Source organism: Clinocottus analis, unplaced genomic scaffold (assembly GCF_023055335.1).
Source record: "Clinocottus analis isolate CAN_PGR_092001 unplaced genomic scaffold, fCliAna1.0.p SCAF_6, whole genome shotgun sequence".
Taxonomy (NCBI): Eukaryota; Metazoa; Chordata; class Actinopteri; order Perciformes; family Cottidae; genus Clinocottus; species Clinocottus analis.
The window spans coordinates 7,502,904-7,522,980 of NW_027176218.1; the positions used below are offsets into that span (position 1 = coordinate 7,502,904).

The window sequence follows — 20,077 nt, forward strand, 5'->3', positions numbered from 1 at the left end:
GACAGTAGATATCCATTAGCGTGCTCAGCAGCAGGCCCGGAGAAGCTCCAGAGGTTTCGAGGCTCAGCGAGGGGAAATTAGAAGAGAAGGGAATGAACAAAGATGGGAGGAAAGAGAACATCACCATCCACTTTCTCTCTGCATTCAGTCAATAGTTGCCTGAAGCAACGTAACGTGCTTACTGGCTGTAAATGCAAGGTAAAAGGCATTCTGCAATATGTGCAGTCAATTACAAGCCACCTCAGACTGTTCTCATAAACAATACAGCAAACATGGCTAATGAGAAAAACAGCTTGGACTGTATCACCAGCCCGATGCAGTCCTGCGCATTCACAGGCTCATTTCGTGGATGTTGATTTTAAAATGGATTCCTGCCAAAACACTTCAGGCCCCAAAGGCAGAATGTAACATAGTGCCAGCAACTGTGCCGACTCAGATATAAAGTGGGGAGAGCGATTTCACATTGCGTTTGGGATATATTTGTCTTCTCTATCAAATATGCAGGTGTAATGTGTTTCTCTTGAGGGTTGAGAGAATGAACGTTAACATTTCCGTTTCACTGTGTCGATGTTAATGAGTACATTTAAAACTACATGTGGATGAACGCCATTTGGCATATGACCCCAAGACATATTACTAGAGTTATGGAAAGTCAAAAGACCTTTTACGACCCAATTTCATGAAATTACATTATCTTAAAGGAACAGTTTGACATTTGGGGAACTATTTTATTAACTTTCTTGCCAAAAGTTATAGGAGAAAATGAATACTACTTTCCTGTCTCTACGCTAAATATGAAATTAGTCATGATACAGTAGCTTTATATTAAGCGGACATGAAAGGTATACTTAGTTGAAGAGCAAATACTGTAAACTTCCGAAAACAGCTAGCTAGCCTTTCTTTGATAGCTAACAAGATCAACCTCACACTTCTAATGCTCACTAAACAACACTCTACACTTTGTTTCTTTAATTTGTACAGTGTAAAAATTTGTGAGTGTAAAAACAATAAGTTTGCATTTCACAGGGTGCCATGTGCCAGACTATTTCTTGGCCAGTGCAGTGACTTCAGAGAGTCTTGTCATCACTGTTGTGATTGCGACCAGCCAAGACATATTTCCAGCACTACTAAATAAGTCCCACAACTTGTTGGTTTTAAACTTTTGTATAGACAGATTTAAAGTTGCATAATATGACATTTAGATCATTTGGATTGCCTCTAAAGGCTCTCAAGATGGCGACGCCTGAGCGGGCAGCTCGTAGCTAACGGTGCTAACAGCATAAACCACAGCCAACGTGCTGACAGAGCTAACAGTGTTTACCTGAGGGTGAACCAGAGGTTGGGTGCTACATTTCGGTGACGACCAACGAGCTGTAATTGCTGTATGAGCGCAGTGCAGAGCAGCATCTTAAAGCTAGCTGGTGGGGCTCGCTCACATGCAGGAACATGCACTAAAAGCATGCACGGCTGGCCGGCTATGTCAATAAAGCAATGAGTAGCTCGGATAAAAACACACAGAGAGGAATTGACTTTGTTCCCTGCTCAGGTAGACCTTACTACACAATAGTTTTACATGACTACAGGTAATGCTCTGAATGTGGTTATTGTTCTTTTACCAAACAATAAAAAATGTGCCAATTCCTGACCATTAAAGAAAATAAGAGCATTTTGCCAAATATCGATGTACCCAAGGTGAATGCCTATATATAAGATAATTGCAAATCAGAGAACAATATATGAAACGCTTTAATATTTTTAATTACTGTATCTTCTGTCTGACTGATGTTGTTTTAGCCCTTTATACACACTTAAAGGCTAGTGTCTGATCTTATTTCAAATTTCTGCTCTGTTGATTTCAGACAGCAATGTAAAGACTAAGAATATGTTATCTTGATCAGTAATGTACCGCACAGAAGCCTCAATCCTCTATCCGCTGTTTTCTCTCAGCAAACAGGTCAGGTTCTTGATGTGTGGCGAGTTCACAACCCAATAAGTGTTTGCTCGACAATGATATGACGACGTTATTGGAGTCTTGGACCTTTTGCATATGCTTTGAACAAAGAAAAATTCACTTCAAGAACAAAATGGAATAAGATCAATGCAAAGACCCTTGAGGGCCCACACCGACCACCACAGAGCTTGATAATGTAATTCACAGATAAGGGAAGGTCAAGCAGATGCCTGATGCTTTTACAAGGGAAAGGATGACACACACACACACACACACACACACACACACACACACACACACACACACACACACACACACACACACACACGCACACACACACACACAAACATACGTACACATTAATCAGTTGCAGGACATTATGTTGTTCCTCTGTTCCCTGTCTGCCTGTATGAGCCATCAAGTACGATTAGATCGAGCAATAACGGCTACTGCTTAATCAGCAGGTCAATAGGCAATGTTACGCTTCATTCCTCCCATCTTGCCCACTGCTAATATAACATTTTACAGGGAGAACAGTCCTGACCAGTGTCTGAAACTCATAGAGACACAATAAAACAAATTAAGTGACACGCAGTATGAAAGATACACAATTGAATTCAACATTAGTGCAAGCCTTACATGAGTTATCTCTACACCGTGACCACACCATCTGTTTGCTTTTGTTTTCTTTTTTGGAGAATAGGTGCGGATTAAAAATAAGAGGAAACATTACATAAACACAATAGACTTGTTGTAATATCCCTGCAGGCTTGCAACAGAGTGTAAAGTTCATTAAACCAGGTTAATGCTAATCTTTGGCTGTGTGCAGAGGGGAATGGGTTTTTAAGACTGCAGGCAAGAGGAACATCTGTTTGTTAAGATTATTCCTAATTTAGAGAGCTGCTGCTGCTATTCAGTCTTTATCAAAGGCAAACAGAGCTGTGTCTTCTCTAATTTTCGGAAAATGTGATGCACATGGCACGCTCGGTCTCTGTTCAGTTGATGGTATAAGTGTTGTAGCGGAGCGGTGTGTAATCTCACTGCCACACGCTGAGAGATCAGAACAGGAAGCAGCTCTGACCATTTGACCAGAAATGGGACAGAGTTAAGGCTGCAATTATATAAAGAGCAACCTTAAAAACAGGATGCTTAAATTCTGTACTCAAATGCAATGAAGTGGTTTGCTCTGTTTAAATCTGTGTTTTTTAGTGATATCACATCCTGTTATACATCTGTATGCTAAATGTATCTGTAATAACGGAATATTGATCTCATCCTACATATATATATATATATATATATATATATATATATATATATATATATATATATATATATATATATATATATATATATATATATCGCACATTGCTTTTCATAATTCTTGTTAGGAGAGTAGACAAATATTAAATAATAATTCCTTTTACTGAGGTAACTTATCATGTATTATTGTTTGTAGTATTGTGAGCTTTATTATTAGTAGTAGTATTGGTTATTTTAATGCTAAACTAATACTTTTTCTAGGAAATAAGAAAATAGGGTTGATCGGAAATTATCAAAGTTTAAAAAGATTTATTTAAATTTAACACGATTTGCAACAACATTAAAGAGAAAACCAGCGGATCCTCCATTTTCAAAGCTTTAGCGAGACTACCAAAAGATTAAAAAATTCATCAATTGTCATCAACTGCCATTGATTCATTTTCAAATAATAGCTCCAGTATTGTGTATTAGTGAAGCATTTCTTCTTCTTTTTCTCCACTTTATTTTGGACTTGGACACATGGTGTAAATGGGTATAGAGCAGTTTTGATCTAAAAAATCACATTCATCAAGTTATCAATAGATCATCTTTCTCCAAAATCCCCTGCAGAGAGAAGATGACAAATAGGAAAAACTACACTTTACAACCCAAGGCGTTTAAAGTTACACTGTGCATTTATCATTATTGTGCCTAATGTCTAAAAACTACAAAGAAAGTTGATGTGTGTTTATTGGCCTTGAGAAATCCTTATATAGTATTCACTGAGAGTATGTTTCATGAGGTGTCAAAATCTGCTGTTGCACTTCACCTGAAAACGTAACACTACAATGTCACTATGCTGCCTTTAAGTCAGGTGGACAAACAGTAATTGTTTCACAAGGTTTCTATCTTTACAGAAATATCCCAAAACACAAGCCTATTAAATGAGGACACAGCGCACTACAGAGCATTGCATTAGAACACATTCATGAGGTGTTTTGTCACATTTTCTTATATAATATTCAGTTCAGAAAGATGAGAAGTGGAAGAACAATGACTCACATTCTGTAAAAGGTGCTCGGCAGCTTAAGCCACAGGGAAGGCAGTAATAGTACTACAACTATTACCATTACAACTGAAAGTACAACTATTATTTTTACGACTACTATTACTTCTACCGATGATACTAATGACAATTATGACGTAGAGGATGACAACCAGGGTAAACATTTGTCATGAAAATGAATCAGATTCTATATTTCATGTATCGTTTTGCTGTATGTAATGTATGAGGTCAGGTTATAAAAACAAATTGGAGGTTTTGGTGTCTACTTGTACCCGAGAAGCCTTTATGATATGTGTCAATATGAGTTCTTAAGCCATACTATTAAGAGCTTTTCTCTTTATACCAATGTTTCTAGTTACATATTTTAAAATGACCATACCAGTGTTTTGCCAGTTTTATCTCCTTATCTAAATACTTTAATGTTAACATTTTTTACATTATAACTAAACATTCTGCAAATCCAAATTATAATAGTATAATATGATATTACAAAATGTGTGAATTAGCACAAATTAGAATTAACAGTCCCTTCGAATTTTCTGCAGATGGGTAATCTATCGCTATGAATACAAAGTCTGCAATATTTTAATATAAGATCAATTGTTGTTAGGACGTAATGAACTTCAAATGGAGATTGGTTTGAAAAGAGTGCACTGCATTGCTCATAACAACACTGTGACTTGCAGACATGATATTCATTGGGACATTTAACGGTGTTGCTTGAAAGGCCGAAAAACATTTTCACATTAAAACATCCAAACCGCAGCAACATGATGAGTAAAATGGTTGGTTGTACCCAAAAGAGGTAATGAAGCAAAGCAAAATCCTGGTATGGTCCTTTAAGTGACATATGATAATAAGAAGGTGGGGCAAAAAAAATACCTCTGATGGAGCAGCCAGTGTTTTATACTGGATTATTGAAGGTGCATAAAGAACTCAGCCTTTTCACTCCACATCAAATAAGCCTGGGCTGCTGCTTTTCACTCTGGCTGTACTTTTTTTTTTTTATATTTTAACAAGGTCAGGAGCTTGCTCGAAGAGTTACATAAGGTTAGCTCTAAAAGTGTATCGCTGTGGAGGAGACAAGAAGAGCTCTTTCTCAAATCTGCTTGAATATGGAGATGTAGGTATCAGAACAACAATGATAGAAGAAACATGAAAGGAGCCCTCTGTCTCAGTGAAATCCCTTATCTTCTCCTTGGGGGGCAATTAGGCTAATAAGAGGATGACTGAGCTATATAATTAGCCAAGGAGACCAAGAGATAAACAAAGCTGCATGTGATAAGCGTCTGACCCCTGATGAGGTTACAGCAGCACATTGGTGACATCGCTCCTCTTCTCCAGAACAGATGGTGGCCGTGTTCTTGAGAAACAGTGGAACGCCTTATTACACCATTCATAACTACAAACTGTAAAAACATCTCACTGTACACACATTATTTGCACAATGTAACCGTGGAGGTACTTACACATGTTATCACGTTAAAGGTTTGTCAACCTCCTTTATTCATGATAATCTTCTTCACGACAATATGACGTCCAGAGATTTTCCGCACAAGTGTTTTCTCCTCGCTTATAACGATTGTGGTTAAGTTTGGCTTGAAAGAGGTGATGATAATAGTTCAGCCTTTCACACACTGGAGCCACACCGATGTAACTGCATTATGTGGTTAAATGAATGATCCGCACCGTACGATATATTTTGAGCTTGTGTGAGGCACTATCAGAAGGCCATTGAGCCTATTGACTCCTAATTAACCGTCTTTGCTTTCAAACAAGATGGTAATCCGGCTGTAATTAGGGATACTATGTCACACACGTTGCAGCCTTGGTGGCAAACTGCTTACGGCGAGGAAAAGGAATGAAAGTCTGTCTTAAAGTAAACAAACGAATGAGGCCGCGGTAGGAGAGGAAGAGAGACAATGAGAGGTGGTAACTGCAATATACAGGCACAGAGTAATGAGGACACTGACGAGGTGGATACAAGACACAAACACACATGCTGAGAGCAGAGTATGGGTAGAACATGTTTAATAGACATGGCAATGAGAGGTGTACAGAGGCCTGCAGCACATTAATTAAAAACAGGAGGGAGTCCTGTTTCATGCTTTACATTTTATTAATTAATTACAACACAGCAGTGGGGTTAAGAGAGGGCTTTGAGGAGGAAGGGCAATGGTTCACTACATGGTTAGCTTGATGGTGACATTTTCAGTGACAGCAGCAGTGCAGTGGAGGCCATATAGTACATAAAGCACATGGAGTTAGAGGCAAGGAAACAATGATGAGGCTATGACATCATCCCTATTCGCATTCAACTTTACAAACTGGTGGATAGGAAGGACAATCGCTTGAGCCACTGGACTATTGGCGTCGCGAACGCGCACAGGCAACGCATCCACACACACACACACACACAAACTCCCAGCATGCGGAGCGATTGCCGTACCCAGTGTGTATCGACCACAGTGGGTTTGTGAAGCTTGCAACATGGTGCAGACTGGCTGCAGTGGATGAACGGAATATTATGTCATTTTGGAGAGTGAGCGGGCGCACCGTGGCTCCTTGACCCGCTCATCATTTGACAAGATGTGGGAGGCGACAACTCGGCTCATCGCATATCCCCTTTCTTTTTTTTTTCTTTCTGCATCATCATCATCATTACCATCATCATCATCACCATCCGCACCAAGATTCATACTCACCACATACGCTTCCTGGGTGGAAGACAATGTTCTTTGTTGGAGGCGGTCACCCCCAGAGCCAGCTGCATAACAGTAATGTATTTCTGGTAATTCACCATGGTACTGTCCACCGCTACTAAAAATCCAACCCAAAGAAAAGCACAGGTGATCATATATTTCTTTATTCCCTGGCATCCGCCTCCGCTGCGTCTTCCATGCTCAGCATCACAACGCCATTTCCAGCGCTGAAGGACTGACAGTGAAAACACTCCCCAAGGAGCTGAGCGAAAGGTGCCGTACCGCTGCGACCCATGTCTGCAATGACACTCTGACCGTGTTTTAGCGCTCGTCAACGGATCGCCGATCCATCCGATTTGTAATGTCTTTCTTTTCTTTCTTTCTTTTTTTTTTCCCCCCAATACGGTCAAGATTTGGACATTGTCGCCTTCCTCCTGCCTCCTGCCTCCTCCCTCCTCCTATCCAGGGCTGGAAACACTCTCTTCAAAAACGCTGCAGCGTCCAGGCGTCCGTGTGTGTGAGGTAGGGGAGAGAGTGTGTGTAGTCAGAGGGGAGCGACAGGGAGGGAGGGGAGGGAGGGAGGGAGAGGAGGGGGGGAGGAGGCGGAGGCGGAGGGAAGGGAGGCGAGGGACCGATTCATTTGGAGGGGCTCAGTTGTAGCATCTGTTTAGGAAGTCTACACTTTGTCTTTAATTACTTGTGAACGGAGCTTATTTAGAAAGGAGAGTATCTTCTGTGTGACACCGTGCTTCCTGGAACAAGTAATGGCGTACAGGGGCGGAACAAGATAGTCTGAGCTCCCTTCCTCCTGTTGATGGAGGTGGGGGATCTCTTTGTGGGCATTTCCTGTTCGTTGTCGTTTTTCACAGAAGACATTTTGACATGTCACAGGTGCACATAATACAATTAATGGTGGCTTCAGTTTCAAGCACGCATTTTACCCGAATTTCAAGAAGATCAATTTAATCAAATGCAAATCAATGTTCATTCCCATTGAGTGTGAGACTATTATGAGTTGGCTCTCTGAGATAAAGAATATGGTGGTGTTAATTCTCCACTGAGGAAAAACAGGGTGCAACATGATTGCCAGTGCCAGTCAAACCTCAAAGCCATAAAAATAACGTAATAAACATAATGTAATCAAGACATTTATGTTTCATGTATTCATCGAAGGTTGTAGTCTCCTCACCACTCCACATAGATTGGATGTTTGTCGTCTGACAATATTTTACGCCTCTTCAGTGGACATTTGATGCTTTGATACATTTTGAGTCATTCAAAAGGTCTGTTTTAATTGAACTTTTTCAAATGTTGCTTTTAATGACACACCAACTATTCCACCTGAGTGAAACGTAAAAACAGACTTTGCATTATTACGTGTTTATTCCAAACGTTGGGCATTTCCACTCACAAATTGAAAATGTACTTTATAAAAGGTGGATGTAAATCCATCTATTATCTAATGACATGTTAAAATGTCTGCAGGTGTAGTTGTAGCTACTTAAGAATATACAGTATTTAGGTGACCCCAAAAAATTGCTCAAGATCCACTAAAAGGAAATGTTCAGGTGGTTTCAGTCACATCTTGTGGACTTCATCAGTGAATGGAGTGAACTCTGGATATCAGTCCCACATATGTTATGTCTCTGAGTAAACCTTATCTGCTGATGGAGGTCATAAGATGAAAATGACAGCGAGTTTTCAGTTGCATCGCATGACCTTCATCAAAACATTTCCATTTGCGGATTCTTTTGTTTATCCAAGGTCACTAAGGTCAATAATGAACCGTCAATTTCATATGGAGTCAATCTACTCTGTCTAACCCAGAACACTGTGACTGAAAAGTGAAAGTACTGCGTATAAGAGCCATGTGATGTTATAATAATAATTGTTATTAATATTATTATTTATTATGATATGCCTTGGTGATTATTATTCGTCTCAATAGCCTGACTCATCTCTCTGGTAACAAGCATGGCAACAAAATATCCTGGATTACTGCTGATGTTACTGTATGTTTGAATGATACAAAATCAAAGTAGTTAGCACACTGATACCTACAGATTGGAAATGTTTTTCTTGGCTTTACATATATCTGATGCAAAATGGCAAATGGCATGAAACAGTGGATGGTTGATTAAACTTAAAGCTGACGTGCAACGAAATTGTGGAGCCAACTATGGAAAGTGGCCGTCCTTCTGTTAATCTGATCTGGATAAATGATATATATGTATATATATATATATATATATATATATATATATATATATATGTATATATATATATATATATATATATATATATATATATATATATATATATATATATATATATATATATATATATAAAAATAATTTAAAGTTAATGTGACATATGTTGATACTCAGATTATACAGTGGCTTGATATTTGTTAAATTCATGGAGGTGCAGTACACAGGAGCTCTGTCTCAGTGGCCTGCGTTCGCACCACCTGTCATTAGCAACAAACAGAGGCTGGCGTGGGTTGTTTTTCGTTCAATAGACTGACACACTGGTGCCGTTCTAAGCTTCAGAGGAAGTCGATTAGTCTAGACTTTGAAGTCTTAGAGGAGTAGAGAAGTGCTAACCTGAGTAGAGAGGTGCACTTCTCACGCACACCAGACCAGACGGACTTAATAAAGATGCTGACAGCACAAGAGGTCTGTGAAGGCCAGATAAATGGAAACTGAGGATCTTATATTATCTGCTGTGAGGAATACAATACCACAATAGCTGTTATATGCATTATGTGATAAAGGGATTATCTGGATTGTTAATTATGAAAAATCAGACTGAAGCACATGCTGAATATGAACTTGAGCAACTATAGTGTCCTCTAGAAGATTTCAACCATACAGCTAAACAGGCAGAGCAAGGCACTGACATCACTAGCATCAGGGGAGAAAACCCTTCTGTGGCCCTTGTTGCTAAAAATTCATGCACCTATCATCACACGTTAGGGCTCTAAGGAGGAAAATATCCTCCACATAGTGTGTCCATTATGCAAACCGGCCGTACAGTCATCGTAAACCTCCCTTTGGTGAGTGTAGGGTAAACATATGACTGCATGTTTAAATATGCTACAGTGTGGGGTTATGCGAAATAACATCAATGTTAAAAGCCCCCATTTCTAAAATAAACATCTGAGTTTGTATAGCTTTAAATTTGGAGCCAAGTCTAATGTAATATGCAGAGAATGAACATCAGGCCTTTTCTGTTATTTAAAACAGCTCTTTTTGTGGTTGCCAGTTAGTTACTTCTGGCTGACTGGAAGCAGAAACCCCTTCAGGGCATTAAAGGAACCTAAATTCATCTCGCGCTCATGTGTCCAAAAATTCGCCCATGCAGTATTCGCCGATGAGAAGAATATTTGTAGTAAGAAGAACTAAAACATATATTTGATATAAACAATAACAGGAATCATCCACATATCTCTGGGTTTGAAACAGAATATGTATAATGGAGTCATGACCATTCAAAAAACACGCAATTCAATCAGCTACCACGAAGGCTTTTTCTGTGAATTTGGGGGGTTTGGCAGTTTACATAAGACACATTTTTAATATATTTTTAGACTGCTACTTTGTTCTAACTTTACAATCAAACGTAATAATTATATTGATGCCATGGCAACAGTGGTGCACATAGATGTATATGATGTATGATTTTTTTTATGTTAAGATGTCAGCTATATTGTCAGGCTAATTTTTTTGCAGCTGTTTACATTCATCCTATTCTAATAAAAAAAAAAGCTCACTGTTTTTTGTTTTATTTTGTCATGTGTTTCTTCTTGTGAGCTAAAAAACTCACACAACGAAAAAAGCAGTGAACCTGTTTTTTTAGTGTTGGTGGGGTGACCTCAGTATTTTCACAATCTTGGCTTCAGATTGTGTTCTTCATCCAGAAAATGTTGTTTCTCCCTGTTCGGAGCCTTTTAGTATCCAGTCAACACTCAACTAATACCCCGCTAATGGAATCATCAGAGCAGCAACAAAACTACCAGCAGCGCACTCTGTCACCTCCCATTGACGAGCACGCCGTTCAGATGACTCTCCTGATTAATCAGACGCTACGGCTCGTCATTATCAGGCATGTAAGACACAGCAATCATTAGTGGATGGGGAAACTACACTAGCCTCCTCTCTCTTTTATAGACACACACACACACACACACACACACACACACACACACACACACACACACACAGTACAGGGAGCGAGTATGGGAACCAGTAGTAGTGTGTCAGTGGGGAAACGTTGAGACAGCAGTGGGTCAGTGGCTGTGCTGCAGTCTGAAGCCCACTGCATGCAGCATTTTGATTTTACATTGGCATTCCTCCTCTGCATCTCGTCAGTAATGACTCAGAGCTGCCTGCCCCATCGTTACCCTTCTCACATGAGAACCTACTGCTGACATCTTTTATTGCGCGCCTAACACACCGACACATGCACATTCACACAGAGATCCACTGGCACACGTGTGCGCTAGTAACACAAGAAAGCAATTAAATAGGACAGACAGGACTGCCCTTCTTTCTTGTGTCCTTAGACTCTCTTGTCCACTTTGTTTCTGTACAGCAAAATCAAAGATGGTTTGTAGGACTCAGAGGCTGCTCCCACAGGAGACAAACCTGGACGAAAGCCCTATAAGAACCACTACCGTGATTTATTACTTTTGCACCAAACAGAGAGGAGAAGTTCACAGAGAAAGTCCTCTTCACATGAATGCACTGCACCAAGAAGAACAAGAGTAATGAAACACACACACGCACACACACACACATACACACACACACACACACACACACACACAGTCACACCTCAGTGCTGTCGCAGTGCTTTCTCTCTATGTGCTGTGAGGTGAGTCATCAGCACAGAGAAGCATAACCTCACAGCTCCAGCTAATCTCTCCTCTCGTCCTCCTCCTTCCCCACCTCCTCCTCCTCTTCCTCCTCCTCCTCCTCCTCCTCGTCCTCCTCCCCGACCTGCCAGCATCTCATTTTCTCCACTTATGGATGAAGGCACGGTGACTTACATCATCGCTGCAGCCTCACATATACATATAAGGCCACAGATCTAAACACATGGCCAACACCTCCTGGTGAATCATACTCACATCCTCTGATATATCCTGCAGCTGTAAAAGAAAAAAAAAAAAAACGCCAGCTATCCAATCAATAATTCTGCGTAATCATGCATTTAATGCACTTAGATCAGCGCTTTAATTCTAGGCGATTGCTCTTGATGTTTTATACGCTGGTTTCAAAAACAGTCCCATGAAAACAATATGGCAGTTAACGGCCCCTAAACTGGATTCAGTCAGCCTCACATCAGTTCCTGCGTTGCTTTCACAGTGATACACAGGTCCTTTGTGCCCTTTAAGACAGAAGCCCACAGATGTGATTAAATGCTGCATGTTCGCTCCCAGTCAGCAGGATTCTGACCAGAGGCGGACACGAAAAGCCAAACTAATAAACACAGTGTCTCTTTGAACCCACACAGCTGACAATCAATCTGCTCTTCTGCTGTGGATCAGAGAAAGTGTGCAGATCAAAAAAGGCGAAAAGCCAACACAGAAACAGTTCACCATGGGGAACATATTCCCAGGTTGTTTCCACATTTGTAACAAGCACGGCAGCACGACTCTGTCACACAGGGACACACATTATGAAGCTGAGCATCTATGACTTGAGGCAGTTTCTGTCCTACTTCTCCTATGAATGAATAAACAAAAGATTATGCCGTTTTTATCGAGACATACACGCAGTCAACCTTGCCCATTAGTGAGTCTGAATCAGCCCTGTATTATAACAGCTAACACAAAAAACAAGAACAAGTAAAGAAGTGACAAAACTCATCCTCCCTTGACACCAACAGATGTTATTAGCATCGCTCACAGCTGTCCTCAAGAGTCTGGCACAAGTTCAAATAAAGTATCTTACTCTAAAATGAAATTTCAAGAGGACTTACATTTCCTTGTTAGCGTACTGCATCTCCTGTTGAGGCTCTGTGAAAATTCTGTCTGTGTGTGCTGCTGTGCTGTGTTGTGTGTGTTGGTCTGTTTCTGTCAGCCTGTCTGTGTGTGTCTGTATATGTGTGTGTGTGTGTGTGTGTGTGTGTGTGTGTGTGTGTGTGTGTGTGTGTGTGTGTGTGTGTGTGTGTGTGTGTGTCAGAGCCCAGGGCCAGACCACTGGGATAGCTGTCTCCATGCTGACTTAGCTGTCATACATTAAAGAGGCCTTCTTAACGGTCTAGGGAGCATATCAGCTTGTCTGTTCCATCACTTCAGGCATCACATCCAAGCAAGCACAAATACACATACACGTGTATTTATATATATATATATATATATATATATATATATATATATATATATATATATATATATATATATATATATATATATATATATATATATACACACACACAATGTCAACTGTTCCCAGCTTTCCCCCTCCCCCTGCTGTGTTAGCTGGGCCAAGGGTACTCTCCAGGGGTCCACACACACCCAGAAAGACACCAACACTCAGTCATGATGCATTCACAGGGCCTGACATACAGTGACAAAATCAGCCTCGCAGGACTCTGCACCACAGTACTGGACTGCTGCGGCCGTCATATACAAAAGAATAGCTCAGCAGATGTCATTTTATGCTCCTCTTTTCTGTCATTTCATTTCTGTACTCAGATGTGAATCACCAGACTTGAATATCGTGCTGCACAAGCCTCCACTTATGCAAGATCAGTTCTGCCAAATTTGTCCAACTACAGATGGGGCCAAATTAAAGGAAAAGCCAACATGAAGAGTCTGAGTGTTGGAGCACTTGCACACTGCTTGTACCGTTTCCCTGCATTGATTGTTCAAGTCTCTGCATACATTTCTCCAAAATATCCAATGCATCTTTTCATCATTTCATTTATTTATTTATAAGGGCAACACAAAATCGTCAACATTTCTGTAAATGTGACAGTGACAGCAGCCAGCTAATTTTCACCTTCAGTGCTTTGGCGAAATGTCCTAAAACCAAAGCAGTGACAGGGAAAGGAATATAAAACAATAAGACACCGCCATGATAACAGAAGCAACAACATCAGCATGCACAGGACAGTGCAGAAACCATGCAGCAAAGCAATGATACGACACATCGACAACATCCATCATTCTGGACATGCTGCCATGCAAAGCAGCATAAAGCAACAGACCACAGAGGAGCAACCCTGTTAGCAACCACATTTTGCACACGAGCCATGCCAAGCAATAAGACAGAGATGGATTCTTCGATCTAAAATGTGCTATAGGCCATCAGGTCTTTCCATTAAGTTGCTGTTAATTAGAAAATAAAAAAGCAGACACAATGGTTTGGTAAATGCCGGGCAGACACTGTTCCTTGAGTGTAAGATGAGTTGATCACAATAACAACAGACAATTTGTGTCCACCTGTTTTTTCTAGACACAATCAACTAACATCAGAAGAAAAATTTGCTATTTCTGCTGACCCCTGGAATTATGATCGTAATAAATCACAAAACATCTGTAAAAACTCTAAAGAGGAGACATTTCATTGAAAGCATTAGGCTAGCTGTTAAAAGGGCCAATGTTAAGTTTATGTAATGTTACACTTTATAACACAGGGGGGATTTTATCAACTCACAAATCCTTTAGACATTATCGCACTCTATATGTTATGGTTTTTCTCAACTTCAACGAAATGTACAGTTGCTCTCACCTGGAGTCAAATACGGGGTCGGTGTACATGGGAGGGGAGCACAGATGTTGCTCTCCTGGACGTTTAGGGGGCACTGGGAGTCCCCCGGTCCTGCCTTGTCCCGGGGAACCATCTGTAGGAACAGATTAATATATGAGGCACTTTTTATGGCTCTGTAAATTTACATAAACTCCCCTCTGACTGATCGAATACATCAGAAGATTCACATGATCGTAATTGTGGGATATTATCCGAAGATAACAATGAGCTGTGAATGTGACTCATTTTCTTAAGAGTATTCCATTTTTTGTAAATGCATGTGAAACATATTGCTTTGGAAAACTGCAGCACTGATAGCACCCTGCAGACTATACAGCCACGTTGAGGCCATATGTTGTCAGAGGCTGGTTAGGATCGCTGGTGGCTCAGTAATCCCCTCAGACATCCAGATTTAAGAAGCTATTTTTGCTGGCTCTTAGTCTTTGGCGGTGGCTTAGTACAAAGTAGTATTCTTCCTTATTGTTTGTTTTTATTTTCTCGTGGAAAATGAGTTGCAACACACAATAATACTGGAAGAATAAGTGGAGGGTAGCTACATATCGAAGAGCTGTCATGCTGTTTTGTCCTCATGCACTGAAATGTTTTTCAAATAGCACATCACTGCAGGAACACATGCAGCTTGCTATGACCTTTTAGTTTTGGTGTTGGTCATTAGCGTAATTAGTGGCTAATCAATGGTTGTACCTTTTTCTTCCAGCAGAAATGAAGTCAGCAGGTGAGGACACACTTCCTCCAAAACAGAGCAGAATGAACAGAATGCAGCAGGCCCCTTGGAGGACAGATGGTCCAAGAATACCTCCGTCCGTTTCTTGCTGGACTCGTGTCCCAGTATTTCTTTGTACTCCCCCAGTGAGAAAACCTTATCGTATACCAGGTAGGGAAGCACCGTGCTGACATCCAGCTCGCTCAGGATCTTTTGGCGGTGCTGTTTGAGGATCTTAGACGCCCATCTCTTCTTCTTCCTGGTGCAGGGCTTCCTGCCAGACCTCTGCTGCTGCCTCTTCTGCCTCTTCAGAAACCACTTCTTACTGCCACTGCCAAACATCTTCAAGTTGAGGAGACCCACCAGAACTTCTTCCACGACTCTGTCAACGCAGTTCCCAAAGGAGAGGAGGTGCATATTTCATGCCAGTGAAGCGACCATGCCACATGTTTCCTCGAGCCTCGCTTTGTTATTGTCTGAGTCGTTTATCTGGGGCAGGAAGAGACAATCTGGAGTAGACCATTTCTAGCCGGGTACTTAACGACACTAAGAAGATTACCAGACTCTTAAGAACACCAATTCAAACTGCTCACCCCTCCGCAGACAACACACTTTGTATTATTTTGGCCTGTCTTGAGGGAAGATTTGCGCTACTTAAGTTGTCATTTAATCACCATATGTTCAGTTTAATTAAAAACGTGTCAAAATTGTTCCTCTTTTCCGTTACTTCCTGAGAGATAATTTAGAACAACCATGTCACAGGCAGCACAGTTATTTTGGGTAATGCTGAGCCTAAAGTCATCAGGGAATACAAGGTTTTCTGAGGTTCAAATCTGCTCCCCATCTTAAATGAAACCAGCAGCCTCTAAGCAAGGCACTGAAATGCTCTACTGCCCAGCTCTTCGTCAACTCACCTTCTTGGCTTTTGCTGTGAATGTGACACCTGATTGAAGCGAAATTAAACCATTTTGTCATGAGCAGTGACCCCTTACATTGGGATGTCAGGCTTGCTTTGCGGAGAGGCATTAACTCATAATAGAATGGAACAAGGGCATCTAAAGGGCAGCTTCATGCATAGTATAGAAAATCGAAAAGAAAAAGTAATGCGGTACAAACCAGCATGACCTTGAATCACCTTTTAACCTGCTGCTGTGTCAGAGGATGGAGGATGGCCTAGTCTTTACCAGAAGAGGGTGCCATTTGATCAGTGAGTATCACGTATACAGTAAATCATTTGGGAACAGTTTTATATGTGTATCAACTGACCGGGACACCCAGTCGGCCTCAGAACCACAGACCAGTGTCATCACAGTGTGCTTTTAAGAATCACCAAAATCACTCGGCTAAATGAGCTACAAATCCCTCAAAAGCAAAATTCAACTGCCGAAATGGAAAACTGATTGACATATTTCTATGTATGTTGAAAATCAATAATATATATTTTTGAGCCTCTGACCTCCCTGTATTGTGTAATAAAACTCAATATATTTCTTATGAACACATGACGATGGGCTCAGTTTTCTTTACTGTGCGCTGCTGGAACTCATGTTTTTAATAAATCAGTGTATCATAATCAGTATTTCTTTCCATTTTCCTTTTCCGCTATTACAAATGCTATTGCAGGTCATGCCAAAATTTTGCATTTACATATAAATAATAGATTGTTGACTGAAAATAATGGTTGTCCTCAAAAGAATAACATGAAAGAGTGAATGATTTTCAACCATAAAAAAATGTTTTTGTCTGTGATCTTTCCTGAGCATCCATCTACACTGTTAGACAGTCATTTTAAGAATTGCATTTGAATTATCTATTAGTGTTTTCCTAAAGATAATAATTCCTCACTTAGCTGTAGTGGAGGGAGTAACACAAGGAAGATATATATATACATATATATATCATTCAACTAAAAATACTGTAACTTTGGGAAATACATGCTTGATTTGTGCATTTTTACTTTATTTTATATAGTTTCAGCTTCTAGAGTTTCTATCATCCATCATTCACATTGCTTCAGGTAAATGTCCTCAGCATTGCTGCATCAAAGAAGTCAAACATTATCTTAAACACATTCTTGTGGTGGCCAAATATTCTTTGCCATCGTCTCCTTCTTGTCTGTGTGCTACTGTTATCTAATATTCAAATAAAAAAGATAATGTTTGTCTTTTGTGTAACTACTAACCACTGCTTCTTAATCTCATTACCCAAGCATGCTTTGATAATACAAAGTAGGTCATGAAGGTGTGATTGTCTGCTCCTTATTGCAGCAGACTTTGGGAGCAGTTGTTCTATTTCCTCCAAAAGTCAAAAGCCCTCGCCCTGAGCCAAGAGTTAGACCTGCTCCTGGCCAAGGGTACTTTCTTGTAAAAAAAAAAGAAAAAAAAAAAGGAGAGAGCCTAGTTCTGGATTTAAGGGGACTCAACAAGTTCCTGAAGGTCTTTCCATTTAACGTTCTTTGTGCTGTTTCCAGAGGAGAGTGGTTCACATCTGTCAACTTGAAGGATGCTTATTTCTAAGTTCCCGTCGGGCCTTCACAAGGTGCGTTGAGGCTGCCCTTTCCCCCCTCCAATCCAGGGCATGAAGATGCCGTAACTGGATGATTAACTGATCTGTGTAGCACCCCGGCTTCAGGCAGCACAGAACACTGCTCACCTTCTCCCTCACGAGGCCCAATTGGGTCTCTGGGTCTTCCTGATCCTGAGCATAATTTTACACTCATTGGATGCAACCAGCATGAGGGCCTGTCTATCACTCCAGTGTGTGGACGACTTCCTCCGCACTCTTACCCTCTTCCGAGGGAGCAGGCGGTTGCCCTACATTCACTTTCTTTGCCACAGCTTCCTCGGCTGTTGTTCCAGTGCTCCCCCTGCTGAGATGGCTGAACCACCTTCACTTGGAGTGGTGCAAGCACAAGACGGTAGAGGTATCACAGCAGTGCCTTCTCGCTTTATCCCCATGTATCCGGAGAGCACATATCTGTCATGGGGTGTTCCCATGGGCTCTGTTCTTTTCCGCTGGGAGTTGTCACAACAGCCAACACATCCTGAGCTCAAAACGACGACATCCTACTACATTTGTCGTAACGCAGCCAATGATATTTCATCACAAATAGTGTTTTTTTTCATTTAGACAAACGACCGGTCATGTTTTTAAGTGAGAACCAGTTCTACTAAAAGCGTAAACCTTAACTCAGTCGTGAAAACTGCTGCGTCTGCAATTTCTGAATGATTTCATGAGCTACTTTAAATCACATATTTAAATGTATTTAATGCATGATTGATTCATCCAAACCGAGTACCCATGATTAAAGTTTCATGTGACATTTGTGACCATTGTTAATCAGCATAAATAGGCACAAAAATAAATAAAACATAAGGATTTTACAAAGGATTTTGGCTTTCAAGAGCATTGGACTTCAAATAGGTTTTCTTTACTTCGCTCCCTTCATAAGGAAGTAGATCTGATCATTAAGTTGTGAAGAATAGAAAGGGCTTATCAGTATCGGTATTAACTTTGGTCATGACTTTGAGGTGTTGCAATGAGGCTCTACTATTTGTTCGATTACGCAATAGACAGATAACTTCTTGACCTCTTGCCACTCTCATCAGTTTTATCAGTGCCGGCACACAGACTTCTACTGAAGTTACGGGTTTTATGACGAAACCTTTTTTTGACTCGTTATAAGCACAATGCCAGAATATTTGTGTGGCAAGTGTGTAAAAGTGGGCAAAAAAGTACAAGTGACAATTCAAAAAAAGACTACGTAAGGCAGGAGCCATGTCACATTTACCAACTGCTAAAAAAAAATATTCTAAGAACTAAAAGGGATATCAGATTAGATTGGATGAAATGAGATTAAAATGACAGCCAAAATTGAGTAATTGCATAAATTGCAAGCAGATAAGAACATAAAAAAGATCAAATGGTTTCTGAAGATAATAGGAGACACAATTACCGCATGTACAGTACAATAAATATTTAATGGTTTGTTCTCCACAATAATTCTGATTACTCAACAGATTTTACTATTAGATATCTGCACGCCATTTACAGTAAGTATGCTAGAATTAAAAGCAAATAAAGGTGTATTTCTGACTTGTCCATATCTCTGTATTAATATCATTTGTTTGGCAAGAACAATCATTATCATAACACAATAAAAAATAATAATTCCAATGTGAGTTTGACAATGTATTAAGAGTGCAATGCTTTTGATCGAGGCGGTGGCAACCAAATCAGGCTGTGGTTGATGGGCTGCCAGGTGTCAGTGTGTGTGACTGGGCACACACTGGGCGTTCCTGAAAAAGCTCCCATTGCTCCCATTGAAACTACCCTGAGTAAATAGAAGTAAAGAAAAAAGGGCACAGATTGCAGGCTAATTCTTATAATTGATTTATATATATTTTTTAATGGGGACACTCCCTGCAGGCGTCTGGGTCAACTGGAGGTTTATTGTCTCACTTTCTGTGTTTTCCTGATAACACACACTTGTCACGCATGACCTTAAGTTGAAGTGCTGTCTCGTTCCTTGTAACTCTCAGATTAAATTCAAACAAAACACACAACTACCTCTGTGACCGAGTAAGCTTGTCGCTTTTATTCTTCTTAAGAAGTTCCACTGGGCCTCCA

At 40.4% G+C, this 20,077-nt stretch overlaps 1 protein-coding gene and 1 long non-coding RNA gene across 11 annotated transcripts in view; one reads left to right on the plus strand and one right to left on the minus strand.

The window, feature by feature from the left end:
* tjp1b (tight junction protein 1b) overlaps positions 1–7,484 on the minus strand; it is a 53,895-nt gene extending 46,411 nt beyond the window's left edge. For all 10 annotated transcript variants that reach the window (XM_068603681.1, XM_068603687.1, XM_068603686.1 and 7 more), the window contains exon 1: positions 6,965–7,484. In XM_068603681.1, the coding sequence (XP_068459782.1) occupies positions 6,965–7,116 (152 nt within the window). In that variant the 5' untranslated portion in view covers positions 7,117–7,484. The remainder of the gene's footprint in view (positions 1–6,964) is intronic.
* On the plus strand, positions 7,020–17,495 carry LOC137804446 (uncharacterized). Its single transcript, XR_011080132.1, has 3 exons — positions 7,020–7,483; positions 15,446–15,619; positions 15,717–17,495. It is a non-coding gene; the product is annotated as an uncharacterized lncRNA (long non-coding RNA).
* The last annotated feature ends 2,582 nt before the right edge of the window (positions 17,496–20,077 follow it).